Genomic DNA, 20433 nt, shown 5'->3' with positions numbered 1-20433 from the left:
TTTCCTATTCGGCACGCTACGCATCCCTGGATCTAGATCTAGACCTAGTTCTCTAGCCAAATTTAAATTTATTTCTTTTTTACTTTCAAAATTATAACACTCCAACTAGACTTTGATTGTGTGGCCAACGAGCTTTCAATTCTTTTCTCAACGATAGAGGCTTCATCAACTGTTCTAGGAAAATCGTTACAACCGTACACCAATTACGCCAAAAAATATAGCTATTTATAGTTGTAGCTTTTTTCAGCAATACATGAAAATCTTAAATACCTACTTAAAAAAAAAAAAAAAAAAAACCATATTGGGGAATTCCCTAAAAATATTTTGGGTTTGCACCGTACATCGCACCACTGACGTCTTTGTCTTAGCTTGTTGAAATGTCAAGTGAACTCATTAAATTGTAATGAAATGTCTCAACTAAACGTAAGTTCAGCTTATTCACTGATTACATTTATTGAATGCCAAAAGAATGGACAGATAAAGAAATGAAAGAAACAACTAGATCTACCATCTAGAATTCTAGATATCAGTATGAAGTTTGTTTCTCTTTAATCTTTGCAGCATTACGCCATTAGTCTGATTAGTCTGATTAGTGTTATTGTCATTGTTATATTATTATATTATAACTTATATATATAAATTAAAAGTAAATTTATAGAAATCTAGATCTAGATTCTAGAATCAATGTATTAAATGATAATTATTAGATCTAGATTGACTAGATTTGAGATCTAGGTAATCTTCGTAAATATTAACATGTAGATTTCTAGGTTGATCTAAATCTTATATGATAATCTCGTATTATACTCCTAATGAAATGTAATACTTTTCTTTTTGTAGTATAGGGGGCACCAAAAGGGCTGTTAAACACTCCATAAACAATTTTCATTTCATTATTTCAAAAAGCTAGCAAACGGAAAAAATGTGGTCACAATAATTTGATGAAGTCATTAGCGAAAAGTACTTCTGAAAGATACTTCAACTGAGATGTTACGTTCTTTAGCTTGGATTACTTTATGCAATTGTTCCTAACTTACTGGTAACTGTTCTTATGTAAAACTGAATCACGTTGTGAGGTGTGTGTCTGCGTGTGTGTGTGTGTGTGTGCTGACAGGCTTTGCTTCAGCAGGCGCTTATCACCGTCGATACGCCGATGGGGACGAGAATGGAGTAATTTTATAGGAGATATATAAGGGCACTAAATGACATCTTGAATGTTTTAGCCTACAAATCATTGTTGACCAAGTTTAATTTGTGTTTAGCATTCAAGAATGTCTCAAGAAAGTGTTTCCGATAGGCCAGGAGATCTTAGAAAACAGGTTGAAAAACTCAACAAAGATTTCCAAAGTGTCAGCGGCTCGGTGGTGTCCACTTCCAATCTCCTCAATGAAGCCCAAAATGTTCAGAAAGACAGCACGTGGGCCTGGGTCGCGTGCAGCTGTGCAGTGATGAACCAGTTGCTGATATTTGGTACACTCAATGTCTACTCTTTGTTCCTGGTCAAGTTTCAGAAAGAATTTCAATGCTCAACAGGGGAAGCTGGTAAAGATAGAAGTACTTCTGAGAGAGATAGCCTTTTTTATGTCTTAAATTTAAATAAGTCTATCTATCTATCTATCTATCTATCTATCTATCTATCTATCTATTTTTGTCAGTCCGTCAGTCCGCCTGTTTGTCTGATTGCTTGTATGTATGTATGTATGAATGTATGCTGTATGTATGTATGTATGTATGTATGTATGTATGTATGTATGTATGTATGTATGTATGTATGTATGTATGTTTGTATGTATGTATGTATGTATGTATGTATGTATGTATGTATGCTGTATGTATGTATGTATGTATGTATGTATGTATGTATGTATGTATGTATGTATGTATGTATTTATGCATATAGTTTTGTACCTTTATTTCTTTTGTTTAATTGACACACACACTAACATGCTATAAAGAAGGCACTACAATGTTATACGCTCACACAATACAATGTTATGCACTCACACAATACAATGTTGTACACTCACACAACACAATGTTATACGCTCACACAATACAATGTTATACGCTCACACAATACAATGTTTTGCACTCACACAATACAATGTTATGCACTCACACAATACAATGTTATACACTCACACAATACAATGGTATGCACTCACACAATACAATGTTGTACACTCACACAATACAATGTTATGCACTCACACAATACAATGTTATGCACTCACACAATACAATGGTATGCACTCACACAACACAATGGTATGCACTTACACAACACAATGGTATGCACTCACACAATACAATGTTATACGCTCACACAACACAATGTTATGCACTCACACAACACAATGGTATGCACTCACACAATACAGTGTTATGCACTCACACAATACAATGTTATGCACTCACACAATACAATGGTATGCACTCACACAACACAATGGTATGCACTTACACAACACAATGGTATGCACTCACACAACACAATGGTATGCACTCACACAACACAATGTTATGCACTCACACATTACAATAGTATGCATTTTGTGAGCTAATAGCCCGATGTTCTTAGGGTTGTTTTTATGGGCATTGATGGAGGGAAAACATGGCGATAAAACACTTTGTTACGCTCCTGAACGTAACTGGGTGCGCCACATAAGATAACTTTATGCGCTTCCAAACATAACTCTAAGCGCCACTGAACATAACTCTAAGCGCCACTGAACATAACTCTAAGCGCCTCTCAACATAATTCAGTACGCCTCTGAAACTTTGTACGCCTCTGAACAGAACTATTAACGCCTCTGAACAGAACTATTAACTCCTCTGCACAGAACTCTGTACGCCTTTGAATGAGCCTATACACAAGAATTCTCGCGATAAATAAACATTTACTAATCCGCGAAACAATTGTCAGGCAGATGGTTTCAATAGTCAATGGTCAACAGGACAAAACTAATCCCACCCCAGGTGTCGACCCGGAAGTTGTGATATGTTTATAGTAGTAGTGTCACAGCGCTCCAACGATATAATCACTCACATCTAGGTCTGGAAGAAGTTAAAAAAATGTCGGGGGGGGGGGAGGGGGGGAGAGTATGCAGAAAATGAAAGAATGTCTTTTTGTTTATGGCTATGGGATTGTGACGGAGGGATTAGAAGTGACAAACGCCTGACACTATGTCGTTGATCCTGCAGCCGTTGAGTAGTTACCATTAGATCTATGTATTTTGACTGTAGTAGAATAAGCATTATTGTGTGTGTGCGTTTTTTAACGATATGGAACAGTTGGGTTTTTTTTAGGAACAATATAATATCAGTTCTTAGTCCTCCCCCTCCCCCCCATCCCAAATCAGATAGTTAAATGATAAAAGAATTTTAAAAATATTATTATTATATTATTATCATTTTTAAATTTCACCTCCTCAGCTTTGACTGTGATACATTGTGCGATGTTGAGGCCCTGAGAAAGGCAAACTGCCGTGTGTGTGAGTGTGTGTTTGGGGTGGGGGAGCCACTTGCTTTTTATCTTCTAAAAAAATGGGGGGGGGGGGTCGTCACATGTAAATGGTTCCGAAACAATGGTTGACACTTTGCCAGGTAACGTCAACAGTTACGGTTGTGTCCACTTCATGGTTAACTGTTATTCGCTTTCTTTTTTTGTGTTCAGCCTGGCTGGGCTCCATGACTATGGGGCTGATGAAACTGTTTGGTCCTCTGACCAGTTCGTTGGTCCTCTACGGTAACAACCGGGTGGTCATGATATTTGGGGCAGTCTTGTGCTCGGTCTCCATTTTTACTTCTTCGTTTGCCCCAACGTTTATGTAAGTTATCTAAGTTTATCTAGTTTTTTTTTTGTTTGCTTAAGTTTATCAAGTTTTATTTAAGTTAATCTAGATATATCTTAGTAATGAAGCTAATTTACCTGGATTTAAACTTAGCTAGATTTATTTGACTTTGTGAAAGTTAATTTATCATTTTGTGTGGAAGAGTCGCTATTGTTTTTATACAGTCTGTTTGTCCGTCTGTCTGTAACGTTTAGAACTCAAAATCCAAAACGCTGTTGAAAATTCGTGTATTCCCAATATCTGCTCTACTCTGGTCGCTGACAACTTTGAGTGAAAGCGAAACCTTTCTTTAAACAAAAAATAAAATGTGCAAAGTTTTTAATATTTTTGAAATGAATGTAAAAGAATGTAAATATATGTTCCTAGGTGTAACATCTATTTATAGTTTTCTTTGATTGAAAACCAGTACCCACGCAGACAATAGGCTAAAGAGCACTGGACTTGTTACCGATGTATGTCTTTGTAGAGGCCAAGCCCACGAGAGGTTCATCTGTATTCCTACCATATACCACCACTAATCGAGATAGGACCGCCACGTGCGACCTCGTGATGAACGATATGGCGGATAGGGCAGTTTAGCGAAACTTTTCTTATATCCTCTCCATATGCAACACTTGGTCGCTTGAAAGTGTTTGGTAGTCCACTGGAGGAAATGTTCCTTTTCCATTTCTCCACCAACAGACTTTTCCACGAGGTACCATGTTGAAAACATGAAAAGTTACCATCGACCAATCACCAATGTATATCAAAACATATTTGTACCTTACGATTGTCTTGTTAGTGTAATTGTTACTATTTGCTCCCTTTGGTTGGAAGAAGAACCAGGTTAAGCTAGGAAACCAGAAAAAGTTATTTAAAAAAATAATTTTTACGATATCGTCTAATTTAAAACAATCTTTAGCCTATTCCTTTTTCCTTTCCATTTTTTTCTTAACTTATCATTAAAGCTTCTTTATTTCACAAACAGGACATTGTTTGGAACCCTGTGTGTCCCCTTTGCACTTGGTGCCGCCTTTACTGTGACCCCATCAACTGTCGTACCGGTAGATTATTTCCACAAACATCAGGCGTTGGCCATGGGTTTTGTGGCTGCAGGGAGCAGTGTTGGGACGCTGATCCTTGCTCCTTTAATACAAGTAAGAGTTGGACTTTATCTTTGGAAGCCAATGTCGTGCTGATTTTTATTGTAGCATACACTAGCAAAATAAATGTCTCAAATGTGCGTGGTTTTGTAAGATTGAATTAAATGAATAACTAGTTTTATTAGTAAATATTATTGTATTAGTAAAGTAATAGTAATTTTAGCTCAACAACTATCAAATACTAACATAGTTCGTGCTGCAATAACAGAAAAGTGGCCCGCATTTTAACATACTCCACATAATACATAATAATAATGGCAATGTCTTTGATTCCGAGGATGAATGCAGTGTTTCACATGTCTATGCAAACCCAGCTGTCCGCTGGAGGTCTATTTGAATTTTTTTCTTTTTGTATTATGTGCCTACCTTCTCTCTCTCTCTCTCTCTCTCTCTCTCTCTCTCTCTCTCTTCATATAGATTCTACTCCCTGTTAGGATGAATTAGAACGGCTTGCTTTACAACGCATCCTTACACACACACACTTACTTATGGCCAGCCATTTCTAGTATCATCTTTCTCTCCCCTCCAAGAACTACCTCTTTAAAAAAATATTGCATACAATCTCTGACTATTCTTCGCCTTGTCTTTGTACGGAAATATTTGAAGGGCCCAATGATGCTCTTGAAAAAATGAAGTACACATTCTGTGCTATTAAACATTAGAATGTCGCTTTATAAAATGTTTTGGAAAGAAACTGAGAATAAGAAAAATTCTTTTGTGGAAAATTTTCCGCTGCCTTGTATATCTTGAAAGCTGCTTAGTTGCTCTCGGGCTAGACGCAAGGTAAAAAAAAAATACAAGTTAAATGTTCATATTGTTTCGTCTAGCCCAAGTGATAAGACTAGTGATGAGTGTATCAGTCAGTCAGTCAGTCAGTCAGTCAATCAGTCAGTCAGGGCTTTTCTCTTTATATTATAGATAATTAAAAAAAAATCCCTCTCTTTTTGATTAAAAACAATTATTGTCCTAGTGCTACCTGGTGTCCACTCTCGAAATATAAAGGTATCTAATCTGTTTAGTTAGTCTGAGTGTATCAAATATAGATCTGTGTAAATATTTTTTTAGCATGAATGCATCTCATTATGTGTATATTTTAGATAATGCTCGATGAACTGAACTGGAGATTAACATTCAGGATCCACTCTTCCTCATTGGCTTCACTCGTGCTGCTCAACTTCTTGGTAAAACCCATTGAGAAAGACAAAGCTGAGGACGAAATAAAGAAACCTTTCTTAAAGTCAGTCATACAAGACTTAGCCTTGTGGAAGAACAGAGTTTTTCAACTGTGGGCTTTTTCTATGGCCATTGTTTACTTTGGCTATCAGATTCCAAACATCCTCCTTGTGAGTTACTGCTAACTTGCCTTGCTTGTAAAGTTCTGAGCGATCGCGCTGTGTCTAAATATAAATTTGATTCCTTCAAATGTCACACCACCTCACCCATCCCATGCTCCAGTGTTTCCCTCCGCCTGAATAGGTGTTCCACGAACTACTGGAATAGTTAACTAGTAGCCCACCACATGAATTAACCTAACTGTTCCGCCTGGATAGGTGTTCCACGAACTACTGGAATAGTTAACTAGTAGCCCACCGGATGAATTAACCTAACTGTTCCGCCTGAATAGGTGTTCCACGAACTACTGGAATAGCTAGTAGCCAACCACATGAATTAACCTCTAAAAAAAAAATAAGGAGTGTTTTGCTAATTAGTCAGAGTGCACGAAGTGTTCCTTGAAGGAAAAAGGTTTGGGAAATACTATCTTAGTCTGTTAAACTGTTGGGGTATTACACATGATCTGTCTGCCGTCTTTCTCCATTCCTCTCTGTCTTTTGCCTTAAGTAGAATCTCTCCCATTTACCGGGGCATGTACACTGTTGCCTTCCCATCGCTTTCTAAGTCATTGTCCACTTCATACCTAATAATCATTATATTAATCTACCTCTTAATCTCCATTCACTCCAAGAGGCAAGCTACGCAGGGTTTCTTGGGATCAGCGCATCAAGGGCGTCTTACATTGTGATGGCCATGGGAGGAGCGACCACCGTGTCCAGACTAATCACTGGAAAGATTCTTACATGCCAACTGCTGAGTCGGCTCAACTTTAAGCAAACAATCTTCATTGTCATGGGCACGAGTTATCTTCTCTTGGCACACGTCACTACCATTGAGGTAGGAATTATTTTTAGCAGAGCAGCCGATAAACTCCATGTAAGAGAGTCCTTGAAAGGTTCAAATCCTCACTTCAAAAAGTGGTTGTGCACAATACCCGTATGTGACCATACAGGTCAAGAGGCTGATAAACGTCAACATAAACACAGACTGTCATATATATATATATACACATATAGATAGATAGATAGATAGATAGATAGATAGATAGATAGATAGATAGATAGATAGATAGATAGATAGATAGATAGATAGATAGATTAGACTTTCTGCAAGTAAATATATGCATATCAAACTCTACAGGGCCTGTATGTATTCGCCGTAGTCCGAGGGCTATTGGATGGTGCCCATAACGTCATGTTGCCTATGCTGACTGCCTCTATGGTAGGGCGAAAGAAAGCCATGCTGGGATGGGGCTATATAGCTGGAGCCATCTCATTAACCTACACAATAGGGCCTCCAATTGCTGGTAAGTTTTTTTTTTCTAGATGAAGAAGAGTGAGAGAGCATCCTTTGATCGCAGGCACTTATTGTCTATGTGGTTTATTTTAATGAGGTTCATACGTCCCTTCATAAATAAATCGCATTAAGTTTACGCCAAAACTTCTTCCAGTGCTTTAGAAATTGATAGGGAACAGAGGATGATCTAGAGAACGACGCCTAATACACGGTTAGGCTACTATCCGTGAAGAAAGAACCTCTAACAAAAGAAACTAACTGCAACTAACAAAATGTAATGAAAGTCATATCCTTGCACTTTCTTCAATGTTATAGTGATTGGAACAAAAACACCTAATTCATTTTTTAACTGAAGAAATAGATCCACTTCAGTTAGATGTACTGTATTGTCATAACAAATCTCATTTGTTAAACAGGCAGCCTAGTGAATAGGGTATTGACAGGCGGGTTTGTTTCACGCGACTGTGATAGACTGTTGAGTGGTCCACATGCTACATTCATGATACTAGGGATAACTCATCAACTGCCTTTCACCGATATATATTTAACTTATTACAGGATATGTCAAGGACCTGACAGGCAATTATAAAATGTCTTTCACTATGGCGGGTCTTCCTATGATTGCTTCAGGTCTATTGCTGCTTTGGTTACCATGGGCTCAAAGAGCAGCAAAATCTAACGCAGTGGAACCAACTACTGGCAGGTGAGGGACAATAAAACCATTGCTTGGCCACTCCCCTCTATGGTAGATAGCTATAAATAGTTGGCTTTTTTTCCTGGTGAACGAAATATATGTCGTGTTGCTAAGCTTTGTGATTTCAAATATGTGAGAATTGGTGTGTGAGCTTTCCAGAAGTGTCTAATCAAATTTCAAATATGTGAGAATTGTTGTGTGCGCTTTCCAGAAGTGTCTAATCAAATTTCAAAGCTTTTTTCATTTATAGCTCAAATTAATTTTTTTATTTAGTTGGCAACCGCAATCTTTCACTATAACGTCCTTGACATTGACTAGTAGGTCTAGTTCAAAATCTCTGCCAATTGTACATTTTTCTTAACGTCGCTTTCTCTATCTACCCCCCCCCCCCCCATTCCTTCATATTACTTTCTCTTCTTTTCCTATGCTATTGCATTATAGTGTTGACATAATGTAATTGTAAACCGAATCGTAAAAAATCACAAGGTAAACAAATTGTAGATTACCGAACTGATCTAGACATAAGCATTTGCTAGTTTCAGTGGATCAATTGGCATCACAGACTCTTAGCTCCTCAATGTTAAGGCCCCATTATTTCTTGTAAGACTACTAGAAGATTTGTCTCGGGGTGAGCCCTAAAAGACTATGCACTAACTTTGAATAATTTGTCTTTAGACTGAAGTGATGTCTCGGGGTGAGCCCTTAAAGACTATGCACTAACTTTGAATAACTTGTCTTTAGCCTGAAGTGATGTCTCGAGGTGAGCCCTTAAAGACTATGCACTAACTTTGAATAACTTGTCTTTAGCCTGAAGTGATGTCTCGGGGTGAGCCCTTAAAGACTATGCACTAACTTTGAATAACTCCTCTTTAGCCTGAAGTGATTTCTCGGGGTGAGCCCTTAAAGACTATGCACTAACTTTGAATAACTTGTCTTTAGCCTGAAGTGATGTCTCGGGGTGAGCCCTTAAAGACTATGCACTAACTTTGAATAACTTGTCTTTAGCCTGAAGTGATGTCTCGGGGTGAGCCCTTAAAGACTATGCACTAACTTTGAATAACTTGTCTTTAGCCTGAAGTGATGTCTCGGGGTGAGCCCTTAAAGACTATGCACTAACTTTGAATAACTCCTCTTTAGCCTGAAGTGATGTCTCGGGGTGAGCCCTTAAAGACTATGCACTAACTTTGAATAACTTGTCTTTAGCCTGAAGTGATGTCTCGAGGTGAGCCCTAAAAGACTATGCACTAACTTTGAATAACTCCTCTTTAGCCTGAAGTGATGTCTCGGGGTGAGCCCTTAAAGACTATGCACTAACTTTGAATAACTTGTCTTTAGACTGAAGTGATGTCTCGGGGTGAGCCCTTAAAGACTATGCACTAACTTTGAATAACTTGTCTTTAGCCTGAAGTGATGTCTCGGGGTGAGCCCTTAAAGACTATACACTAACTTTGAATAATTTGTCTTTAGCCTGAAGTGATGTCTCGGGGTGAGCCCTTAAAGACTATGCACTATCTTTGAATAACTTGTCTTTAGACTGAAGTGATGTCTCGGGGTGAGCCCTTAAAGACTATGCACTAACTTTGAATAACTTGTCTTTAGCCTGAAGTGATGTCTCGGGGTGAGCCCTTAAAGACTATGCACTAACTTTGAATAACTCCTCTTTAGCCTGAAGTGATGTCTCGGGGTGAGCCTTTAAAGACTATGCACTAACTTTGAATAACTTGTCTTTACCCTTAAGTGATGTCTTGGGGTGAGCCCTTAAAGACTATGCACTAACTTTGAATAATTTGTCTTTAGCCTGAAGTGATGTCTCGGGATGAGCCCTTAAAGACTATGCACTAACTTTGAATAACTTGTCTTTAGCCTGAAGTGATGTCTCGGGGTGAGCCCTTAAAGACTATGCACTAACTTTGAATAACTTGTCTTTAGCCTGAAGTGATGTCTCGGGGTGAGCCCTAAAAGACTATTCACTAACTTTGAATAACTCCTCTTTAGCCTGAAGTGATGTCTCGGGGTGAGCCCTTAAAGACTATGCACTAACTTTGAATAACTCCTCTTTAGCCTGAAGTAATGTCTCGGGGTGAGCCCTTAAAGACTATGCACTAACTTTGAATAACTTTTCTTTAGCCTGAAGTGATGTCTCGGGGTGAGCCCTTAAAGACTATGCACTAACTTTGAATAACTCTTCTTTAGCCTGAAGTGATGTCTCGGGGTGAGCCCTTAAAGACTATGCACTAACTTTGAATAACTTGTCTTTAGCCTGAAGTGATTTCTCGGTGTGAGCCCTTAAAGACTATGCACTAACTTTGAATAACTTGTCTTTAGACTGAAGTGATGTCTCGGGTGAGCCCTTAAAGACTATGCACTAACTTTGAATAACTTGTCTTAAGCCTGAAGTGATGTCTCGGGGTGAGCCCTTAAAGACTATGCACTAACTTTGAATAACTCCTCTTTAGCCTGAAGTGATGTCTCGGGGTGAGCCCTTAAAGACTATGCACTAACTTTGAATAACTCCTCTTTAGCCTGAAGTGATGTCTCGGGGTGAGCCCTAAAAGACTATGCACTAACTTTGAATAACTCCTCTTTAGCCTGGTTAACGTGGAACTGAGGGAAGAAGACCTGCACTCCCACAAACATTCATCTCACGAGGAGCTGGAGTTGATGCCCATTGATATACCTGACATCAGTCCCAAACCTAAGCTTAGCGGGACGCACAGAAAGTCTGAAGCCGTCACAATCGGGTAAACCTTTGGCTGTCCAGTTATTTTTGTATTTTAAATAACTTTTGAAAAACATTAGAATGGTATGGCTCTTGTTGATCGTTGGATACGAAGTCCCCTGAATCGGTTTTATTGGTTATTAAATATTAAGTATTACATAGTAAGTCACAGTTGGTTGTTAAATAGTAAGTAGTAAATAGTAAGTTACAGTTGGTTGTTACCTACTGGATGACTGGACCTACAACACAATGACTTGTAAGTTTTGTTTGTACGTCCATTATATCCCTGGCTCAGGACCATCGTTACAACACGCCCAAGTGCTCACCCAACGACCAGGGTTAGACCTTTGGTGGTAACTTCATTAGAAAGATAGTTAGAAGACAGAAGCTTCCCTTCATAAGTTCATTAGAAAGAAAGTTAGTTAGTTAGAAGACAGAAGCTTCCCTTCATAAGTTCTGACACAGAGAGAATTTCAAGCATTATTTGGTCATTGCAAAGAAGTTGTTGACCGCTGGCCCGTCTGCTGATTTGTTACAACGTGGATGTATGGCCGCAATGAAGGCATCGCAACAAAAAGAAACCGACGCGAAATGTTTGCTCGTTGAGCAGGGAATAAACACACTCATCAAATCTCATCAACCTCGCCTAAGTCATTATTTTTTTTTTAAATTGTATTTTAACCAGACGTTATCATCTCAATATACACTCCTTTGACAAAATGCTGTTTACATTTGTTACTTATGTAACATGTATTTATGTCGTTTTGACACAAAGGGGTACGTGGGCAAGTTTTGAATATATAAAGGGAGCCCCGGGTCAAATTAGTTTGAGAACCTTTGTCCTAGACCTAGTCCAAACTCCAAATATACAGCAGGATGACGAGTGTTGATCGCGTGCAGAATTCAAACTTGTGACCATCGAGAAGACAGTCTAGAGCACATAGCATACGGCCACGTGCATTCCTTCCAAGTTTATCTGATAGAATCTTCATAGATACAAATAGTTTAAAGGCTAGAAAATAATCTTCGCATATCATTTAAAAGGCGTACATTTCAATCAAATTTCTCCATTAAATCTTCCAGTGCATTATTCTGTCATGGTTTATATTTCTCCATTAAATCTTCCAGTGCATTATTCTGTCATGGTTTATATTTATCCATTAATGTCTTCCAGTGCACCATTCCGTAAAGATTTACATTTCTGGCACCATCGAGCGGAAAACAATTTGAGTAAATCCTTGTCTATGCCAGAGGCTCGTCAACAGCTGGATTCAAACAAATGGACCTACAGAATACGTAGTGAGCCAACGATTTCCATAAAGGTAAAGTCATTGAAACTGATGTGCTTAGCCAGTTGCAAACCAATGATTCGTGGGACATAACTTTTTAAATTTGACATGTTACAACATAAACACACGGCATATTAAATTTGTTTCGTATGTTATTTTTTACAAAGCTTCTATCAATTCTCTCTGTCTGTCTGTCTGGTCATAAGTTTGTACACTTTATTTCTCCGACACCCAATCTCGGATCAAGCTGAAATTTGGCACAATTATTGCTTTTACCAGACAACACAAGAACAAAATTATTTTGTTTGGTATCTCAAACAAAGGAAAGAAGTAATACTTCACTGAAGTGGTGATATAAGCTGAATTAGTCCCCATTATAGGTCGCCACTCTAAATTGAAAGAAAAACAATACATAACTATACAATCTTCTCTAGTCATAAGCACCTCACTAGCAGAGTGGTTAGTACGTCGGCCAGAGGATGCAGTTTTTTTTTTTTGTTTTTTTTTTTGTAAATGTTTTTAAAAACAAATCCCGGTCAAATAAAACCAGATATCCCTTTTATTCCCCACCCCTTTTCCCATTTTCCTAACTGGTCCAGGTAAGTGATAGGATCATAGCGTATTGAGAAAGCTAGAAGCATTAAATCGCTCTAAAGAAAAACAATCGGCAAAACTATTTCTAATCACACAGATTTATTGCTGTTGGTCTAGAGCTATTACAAATTTAATTACTTGACTGATCCAAACTAACTGATACAATTACACTTCATATAAGCTTTTTTAAAAGTATTTTTATAATTTTCTTATTAATATATATATACATATTGGCTATTGTGTCTAAATAGCGAATAAAGAATCGCATTTGAAAGAATTGCATTTGGTAAATTAAACCGCTGCGGTTTCGATCGTTAAAGTTTATTAGTTGTCCTAGGCACACAGAAAATAATTAATTGGTTCAAATTTCTTTTTTTTTTTCGTGATATCTCATCACATGAATAAATCAGGAGTCTTAGGAATATAATATATAGTACAAGAGATAGAATGAGAAATGATAGACCAATATCAGTTTAATAATAAACTGCTTTTAAAAAAAATTATTACCTTGTTATTAAAATCAATGCCTACTTTATGTTTAACTTCTATAGTAAACAAAACCTTCACATTTTAGTTGCCATTGAAAAATAGAGCGAGGAGACTGAACAGTATATGGAGGAATCCTAATCATCAAGACGTTAACTTTGGTAACCTGTCAAACTCTTGGTGCGAAATTTCAGCTTAAAATAAACTATTCCATTAATTTAAATTTTGGGTTTGACAGTGTTTTGACTAATTAAAGTCTGTTAGCTAATAAAGGGAGTAGAAAAAATATTTTGATAAATGTTTTGTTGATTTAAGCTGCTTAAGGAGAAATACTTGAATTAATTGAAGCTTCTATAAAAAAAACAACTTCGCTGTTATGTTCAGTATATCCAGAATATTCCGTAACCATGTTCTAAGCATCCAGAACTTTGCTGCAATTTTGTCAGAACTTTGCCAAAACTGTGTTCGATGTATCGTTACGTGTTACGTGTTGCCTATTGTACAGTATTGTCTGTGATTTATTGGACATTAAGCTGTTACGTTATTTTGGAGCCCTGAGTTGTCAAGCTCTTTAAGTTGGTGATGTTGTGTGGAGCAGTTTGCTGAGAGCCTGGATAGTGAGAATCGTTACAATATGTATCTGTGTTTGATATATCCTTTGCTGTAATGATGATTTAGTGTGTTATGATAGGTAAACAAAGTAATCTCTTGATTGTACTTTAGGGTGCAACAGAAGAGCCCGCAGCATCTCCGCTCTTGTTTCCTGTCTCAAAACGTAAGAGCGGACCCCTGACAGCCTCATATTCTGACAGTCAGTCAAATAGATCAGCATCCTTGCATTCGAAGGTGAGTGTATGCAGCAGGGATTCTCATAAATGGCGCATACATCTTCAAAGTGCTGGGGTCATAGATCTTAGATCTTTGATGTTTTATAGGTCATAGATCTTAGGTGAGTATTTTTTCATAGATCTGCGATGTGCTGTGGGTCATAAATCTTTGATTTGTTGTGGGTCATAGATCTTCAATGTTTTGTAGGTCATAGATTTTCGATGTATTGGGGGTCATAGATCTTCGGTGAGTATTTTTTTCCATAGATCTTCGATGTGCTGTGGGTCATAGATCTTCGATGTGCTGTGAGTCATAGATCTTCGATGTGCTGTGAGTCATAGATCTTCGATGTGCTGTGGGTCATAGATCTTCGATGTGCTGTGGGTCATAGATCTTCGATGTGCTGTGAGTCATAGATCTTCGATGTGCTGTGAGTCATAGATCTTCGATGTGCTGTGGGTCATAGATCTTCGATGTGCTGTGGGTCATAGATCTTCGATGTGCTGTGAGTCATAGATCTTCGATGTGCTGTGGGTCATAGATCTTCGATGTGCTGTGGGTCATAGATCTTCGATGTGCTGTGGGTCATAGATCTTCGATGTGCTGTGGGTCATAGATCTTCGATGTGCTGTGGGTCATAGATCTTCGATGTGCTGTGGGTCATAGATCTTCGATGTGCTGTGGGTCATAGATCTTCGATGTGCTGTGAGTCATAGATCTTCGATGTGCTGTGGGTCATAGATCTTCGATGTGCTGTGGGTCATAGATCTTCGATGTGCTGTGGGTCATAGATCTTCGATGTGCTGTGGGTCATAGATCTTCGATGTGCTGTGGGTCATAGATCTTCGATGTGCTGTGGGTCATAGATCTTCGATGTGCTGTGGGTCATAGATCTTCGATGTGCTGTGGGTCATAGATCTTCGATGTGCTGTGGGTCATAGATCTTCGATGTGCTGTGGGTCATAGATCTTCGATGTGCTGTGGGTCATAGATCTTCGATGTGCTGTGGGTCATAGATCTTCGATGTGCTGTGGGTCATAGATCTTCGATGTGCTGTGAGTCATAGATCTTCGATGTGCTGTGGGTCATAGATCTTCGATGTGCTGTGGGTCATAGATCTTCGATGTGCTGTGGGTCATAGATCTTCGATGTGCTGTGGGTCATAGATCTTCGATGTGCTGTGGGTCATAGATCTTCGATGTGCTGTGAGTCATAGATCTTCGATGTGCTGTGGGTCATAGATCTTCGATGTGCTGTGGGTCATAGATCTTCGATGTGCTGTGGGTCATAGATCTTCGATGTGCTGTGAGTCATAGATCTTCGATGTGCTGTGAGTCATAGATCTTCGATGTGCTGTGGGTCATAGATCTTCGATGTGCTGTGAGTCATAGATCTTCGATGTGCTGTGGGTCATAGATCTTCGATGTGCTGTGGGTCATAGATCTTCGATGTGCTGTGGGTCATAGATCTTCGATGTGCTGTGGGTCATAGATCTTCGATGTGCTGTGGGTCATAGATCTTCGATGTGCTGTGGGTCATAGATCTTCGATGTGCTGTGGGTCATAGATCTTCGATGTGCTGTGGGTCATAGATCTTCGATGTGCTGTGGGTCATAGATCTTCGATGTGCTGTGGGTCATAGATCTTCGATGTGCTGTGGGTCATAGATCTTCGATGTGCTGTGAGTCATAGATCTTCGATGTGCTGTGGGTCATAGATCTTCGATGTGCTGTGGGTCATAGATCTTCGATGTGCTGTGGGTCATAGATCTTCGATGTGCTGTGGGTCATAGATCTTCGATGTGCTGTGGGTCATAGATCTTCGATGTGCTGTGGGTCATAGATCTTCGATGTGCTGTGGGTCATAGATCTTCGATGTGCTGTGGGTCATAGATCTTCGATGTGCTGTGGGTCATAGATCTTCGATGTGCTGTGGGTCATAGATCTTCGATGTGCTGTGGGTCATAGATCTTCGATGTGCTGTGGGTCATAGATCTTCGATGTGCTGTGGGTCATAGATCTTCGATGTGCTGTGAGTCATAGATCTTCGATGTGCTGTGGGTCATAGATCTTCGATGTGCTGTGGGTCATAGATCTTCGATGTGCTGTGGGTCATAGATCTTCGATGTGCTGTGGGTCATAGATCTTCGATGTGCTGTGGGTCATAGATCTTCGATGTGCTGTGAGTCATAGATCTTCGATGTGCTGTGGGTCATAGATCTTCGATGTGCTGTGGGTCATAGATCTTCGATGTGCTGTGGGTCATAGATCTTCGATGTGCTGTGAGTCATAGATCTTCGATGTGCTGTGAGTCATAGATCTTCGATGTGCTGTGGGTCATAGATCTTCGATGTGCTGTGAGTCATAGATCTTCGATGTGCTGTGGGTCATAGATCTTCGATGTGCTGTGGGTCATAGATCTTCGATGTGCTGTGGGTCATAGATCTTCGATGTGCTGTGGGTCATAGATCTTCGATGTGCTGTGGGTCATAGATCTTCGATGTGCTGTGGGTCATAGATCTTCGATGTGCTGTGGGTCATAGATCTTCGATGTGCTGTGGGTCATAGATCTTCGATGTGCTGTGGGTCATAGATCTTCGTCGGGACACATGTCTGGGTGACGGTCGTGTGGTAAGCGCTTCAAACGGTCGTCAAGATGGTTCCAAGTTTGAACTCCACTCGCTTCAATTCCTTGACGACCTGCAGACGGCTTGGATTATTTCTCAAAGATATCCCAAACTATAAAACAATATAAGATATAAGATTGATATAGATTTAGAAGCAGATGCCAAGGAGATGGGCAAGACGTGGGGACAGTTGAAGAGACTCGCCCAGAACCGAGACGCCTGATGGAAGCTGGTTGGTGACTTATGCCCCTGACGGGATCACAGGCAGAGATAAGATGAATTATCCACCAATTATTTTTAAATACGATTTTAGCTACACCTCTGTTATAGAGCAAACAACTATTTCCTGAATATTCGACGGGGACACGACAATTCGTTCACTGACATTTTATTCACCGACAAATCGTTCACTTCTTTTCGTTCACGCGATAATTCGTTCACCAGACATTTCGTTCAACCGACTATTCGTTCACGCTACTATTCGTTCACCCAACATATCACTCACCGACAACTAGAAAATATAACATTAACAATATGTTACTTACCCAGTGAACGATTTGTCTGTGAACAATTTGTCGGTGAACGAATTGTCAGTGAAAGATTTGTCTTGTGAACGATTTTCAGTGAAAGAATTGTCTTGTGAACGATTTGTCGTGAACCAACTGTCGGTGAACAAGTTGTCTGTGAGCAAGTTGTCGGTGAGCGATATGTCGGGTGAACGAATAGTCGCGTGAAGGCATAGTCGGTTGAACGAAATGTCTGGTGAACGAATTGTCGCGTGAACGATAAGTCATGAACGATTTGTCGGTAAACGAAATGTCAGTGAACGAATTATCGTGGAACCAAAATTACTTTGTGTTAAAAACCGAAGAATTTAGAAATGTGATTCTGCGGCGCACATAAATGATTGATTTGTAGTTATCAATGAAAACATCCAATCTCCTGCATATTTAAAGTTTAAGGCATCAAACTGCAGCGTGTTAAATCAATAGTAATAAAAAGCATAATAGCTCTTGGAGTCAAAATTTACAAGTCATGTCATGAACCAACCGCCTTTGAGTCAGCACTAATCTTCCAAATCATGTTCTATTGCAGGACTTAAAATCAGAACAAGAGACCTCACAGATTAACTCTGAAAGCGGAGAGCATTTCCTGTTAAAAGAAGACGAGTGACGGAACTTAGATCTAGACTAGATCCAGAAGAATACCGGTACCTTAATACCGTGGGAAACAAACATCTTACCATTAGTTTTTACGACTATTGATGTAACTTAAACTATTATTATTACTAAAAAAATATACAATATAAACGAAGTGTCCATTATACAAGTCAGGTGGAATGTATAACGTTGTAGTTGGAAGTCAATATTTGTAAACGGTGTGGAGAAACTGTGTCAGTGGTGAATGTGAAAACTGTGTCAGTGGTGAATGTGAAAACTGTGTCAGTGGTGAATGTGAAAACTGTGTCAGTGGTGAATGTGAAAACTGTGTCAGTGGTGAATGTGAAAACTGTATCAGTGGTGAATGTGAAAACTGTATCAGTGGTGAATGTGAAAACTGTGTCAGTGGTGAATGTGACTTGGTTTGGCCATGCCTAGAAGGTTCATGATAAAAGCAGTGTTGAGAGATCAAGTTGAAACATCAAAGAGAGTTGTGTTGCTTGATGTAACATTCCTGAGCGCAGTCTTCCTTGGTTTTTTTATTTAGTACAGGAGCACTGTTACCTAACTTGGAAGTTTGATCTGACTAAAGAAAAGGACGCAATAGTGAGGGATAGAGAACTTTGTTGTCTAGCACATATATTAGATGCTCTTGTGTTAGCACTGGGCATTCACTTGGTTTGTTATTCCACTCCTATTTAATGTTAAGGTTCTATCAATGTAGGTTCTCACCTAGGAAGATGTTCATCTTTCACTGATCAGAAAGAATTCAATACGACGTTTTCCTTTCCGATATTAAACTATGACTTTGAAACTTTATACAGTAGCCGACTTTGTTGTGATTTCCTTTTATGATCTTGAGCTTCTTAGTCGGTGTATACGTTATGTAAGTGTTACCGCCGAAGTAGTCACCATGTTATTAATGATGTTGCTACTCAGACTTTTTGTTCCAGTCAAATTCTAGAAACGTGTTGAATCGTTGATCTTTTTCGTTTTATTCCATGCTTAATATTAAAGCTACGCAGTACCAGCTGTATCCCTTTTCCTTTGAAAGAGATCTCCAGCTGTCTTTTTCGGAAGCCTCTCGCTGCCAGGTGTTCTACTCTTTCTGTCAATGCAAGCTGGTGTCTTTAAAGCGTTTACGGATAGGAGTAGCTCCTCTGGTACGGTTCCAAAACATATAACTTTTAGCATACCTTCCTCCCCCATTCAGTATGCTTCTTGCCCAGCGTAGCTGCCGATCAGTAAGCAGTCTAGCCACACCGGCAGTAGTCAGATGCCATGATGGAGCGCAGGTACTTTTAGTGAATAAAATTCGTAGTCTCAAAGATCCAAAATAAAGGGCTTGTGTATTGACACAGCTTTGTCTAGTGGCAACGACTTCTCGGGGCAGTCCAACTAATACGTTTCTAAAGACGAGGGGTACGACATGACCTAAATTGTGCAGATGTGCTAAAAACCTAAAATAAAATTTAAAAAATCAAAGACGTTGCCAATGTACATTCAGATTAGCATATAGGTCAGTGAATCAAGGATTTAATTCTTTGTTAACTTGCTGTCAACATGGAGGTCGAAGTTACAGACTTTAATTTCGGTCGTGTATCCACCACTGTGGCCACATCATTAAAATTAAACCAGATCAGTTCATGTGACTATGGAATACCATTGCGAATGCAATAAGTTAGCTTTATACGCCAATGACAATCTACACAATATCGGTCAAAATAGAAAGTAGAGCCGTGATTAAGGCTAGGGAGGACATACACCCAATCTAATGGCATAACGTGACAGCAATTATTAGTATTTATTTACTAAGTAGTTGATCAAATAATCAACAAGGTAGTGATTCACCGTTGACCAAGTAATTAAACAAGTAATTAACCTAGCACCCAAGTAATTAGCCTAGTAGTCGACCATGTAATTGCCCAAGTATTGGACAAAGACTATCTTTTTGTCCTAGTCTTACTTAGACTTAGATCCTCCTGCGCCATTGGGCGGCAAGCTGTCTCCACAAAAGATCTGTCACTGGCAATATCTGAAGCCTCTTCCCACCTGGTGTCCATTGCTCTGAGGTCCTCTTGTTATGCGTAGTTCATTTTATCGGAGAACCGTGTCCCTCAAACCTCTTGCGACGCTGTCACAGCCTCATTAAGTGGTCAAGTCCCAATTCGGAATAGGATTTCCTTGTTTGAGACCCAATCTCTATAACTGACTCTTAAAATCCGACGTAAACATTTTTGTTGAGCCAAATTTAAGTCTTTTTTCAATTTTGCCCGATGACTTCCCTGTCTCGCATACATACCGGTACGTTGCTGATAGAAAGACAAGTGTATCAAGGAAATGTATTTTTGTCTCAAGTAGAAAAACAAGAATCAAGAATTGAATGGAACAAAAACTGCAATGTCAGAAAAAAG

At 39.1% G+C, this 20433-nt stretch overlaps 1 protein-coding gene across 4 annotated transcripts; it reads left to right on the top strand.

Moving 5' to 3' along the window:
- The first annotated feature begins 342 nt into the window (after positions 1-342).
- LOC106064755 (monocarboxylate transporter 12-like) lies at positions 343-18838 on the top strand. Of its 4 annotated transcripts, none has more exons than XM_013223372.2 (12): positions 343-423; positions 1263-1542; positions 3677-3830; positions 4822-4990; positions 6094-6339; positions 6962-7165; positions 7469-7634; positions 8183-8327; positions 10907-11059; positions 12212-12359; positions 14130-14252; positions 17955-18838. In XM_013223372.2, the coding sequence occupies exons 1-12, from the start codon at positions 409-411 to the stop codon at positions 18030-18032; spliced, it is 1881 nt and encodes a 626-aa protein (XP_013078826.2). In that variant the 5' UTR covers positions 343-408; the 3' UTR covers positions 18033-18838. The 4 variants fall into 4 exon arrangements, with proteins under 4 accessions (XP_013078826.2, XP_013078825.2, XP_055875874.1 ...); XM_013223371.2 differs by having other exon boundaries at positions 1263-1554; XM_013223373.2 differs by having other exon boundaries at positions 380-529; positions 1263-1554.
- Positions 18839-20433: the final 1595 nt, after the last annotated feature.

Source organism: Biomphalaria glabrata, chromosome 2, assembly GCF_947242115.1.
Source record: "Biomphalaria glabrata chromosome 2, xgBioGlab47.1, whole genome shotgun sequence".
Taxonomy (NCBI): domain Eukaryota; kingdom Metazoa; phylum Mollusca; class Gastropoda; family Planorbidae; genus Biomphalaria; species Biomphalaria glabrata.
The sequence above is the reverse complement of the archived record's forward strand: the minus strand, read 5'-3'. Positions and strand labels throughout refer to the sequence as shown.

Excerpts from the sequence above, each read along its gene's own strand:
- LOC106064755 (XM_013223371.2), top strand. Across the intron at positions 1,555-3,676 it reads GGAAGCTGGTAAAGATAGAA|CCTGGCTGGGCTCCATGACT; the intron begins GTACTTCTGAGA and ends TTTTGTGTTCAG. Across the intron at positions 7,166-7,468 it reads CACACGTCACTACCATTGAG|GGCCTGTATGTATTCGCCGT; the intron begins GTAGGAATTATT and ends CAAACTCTACAG.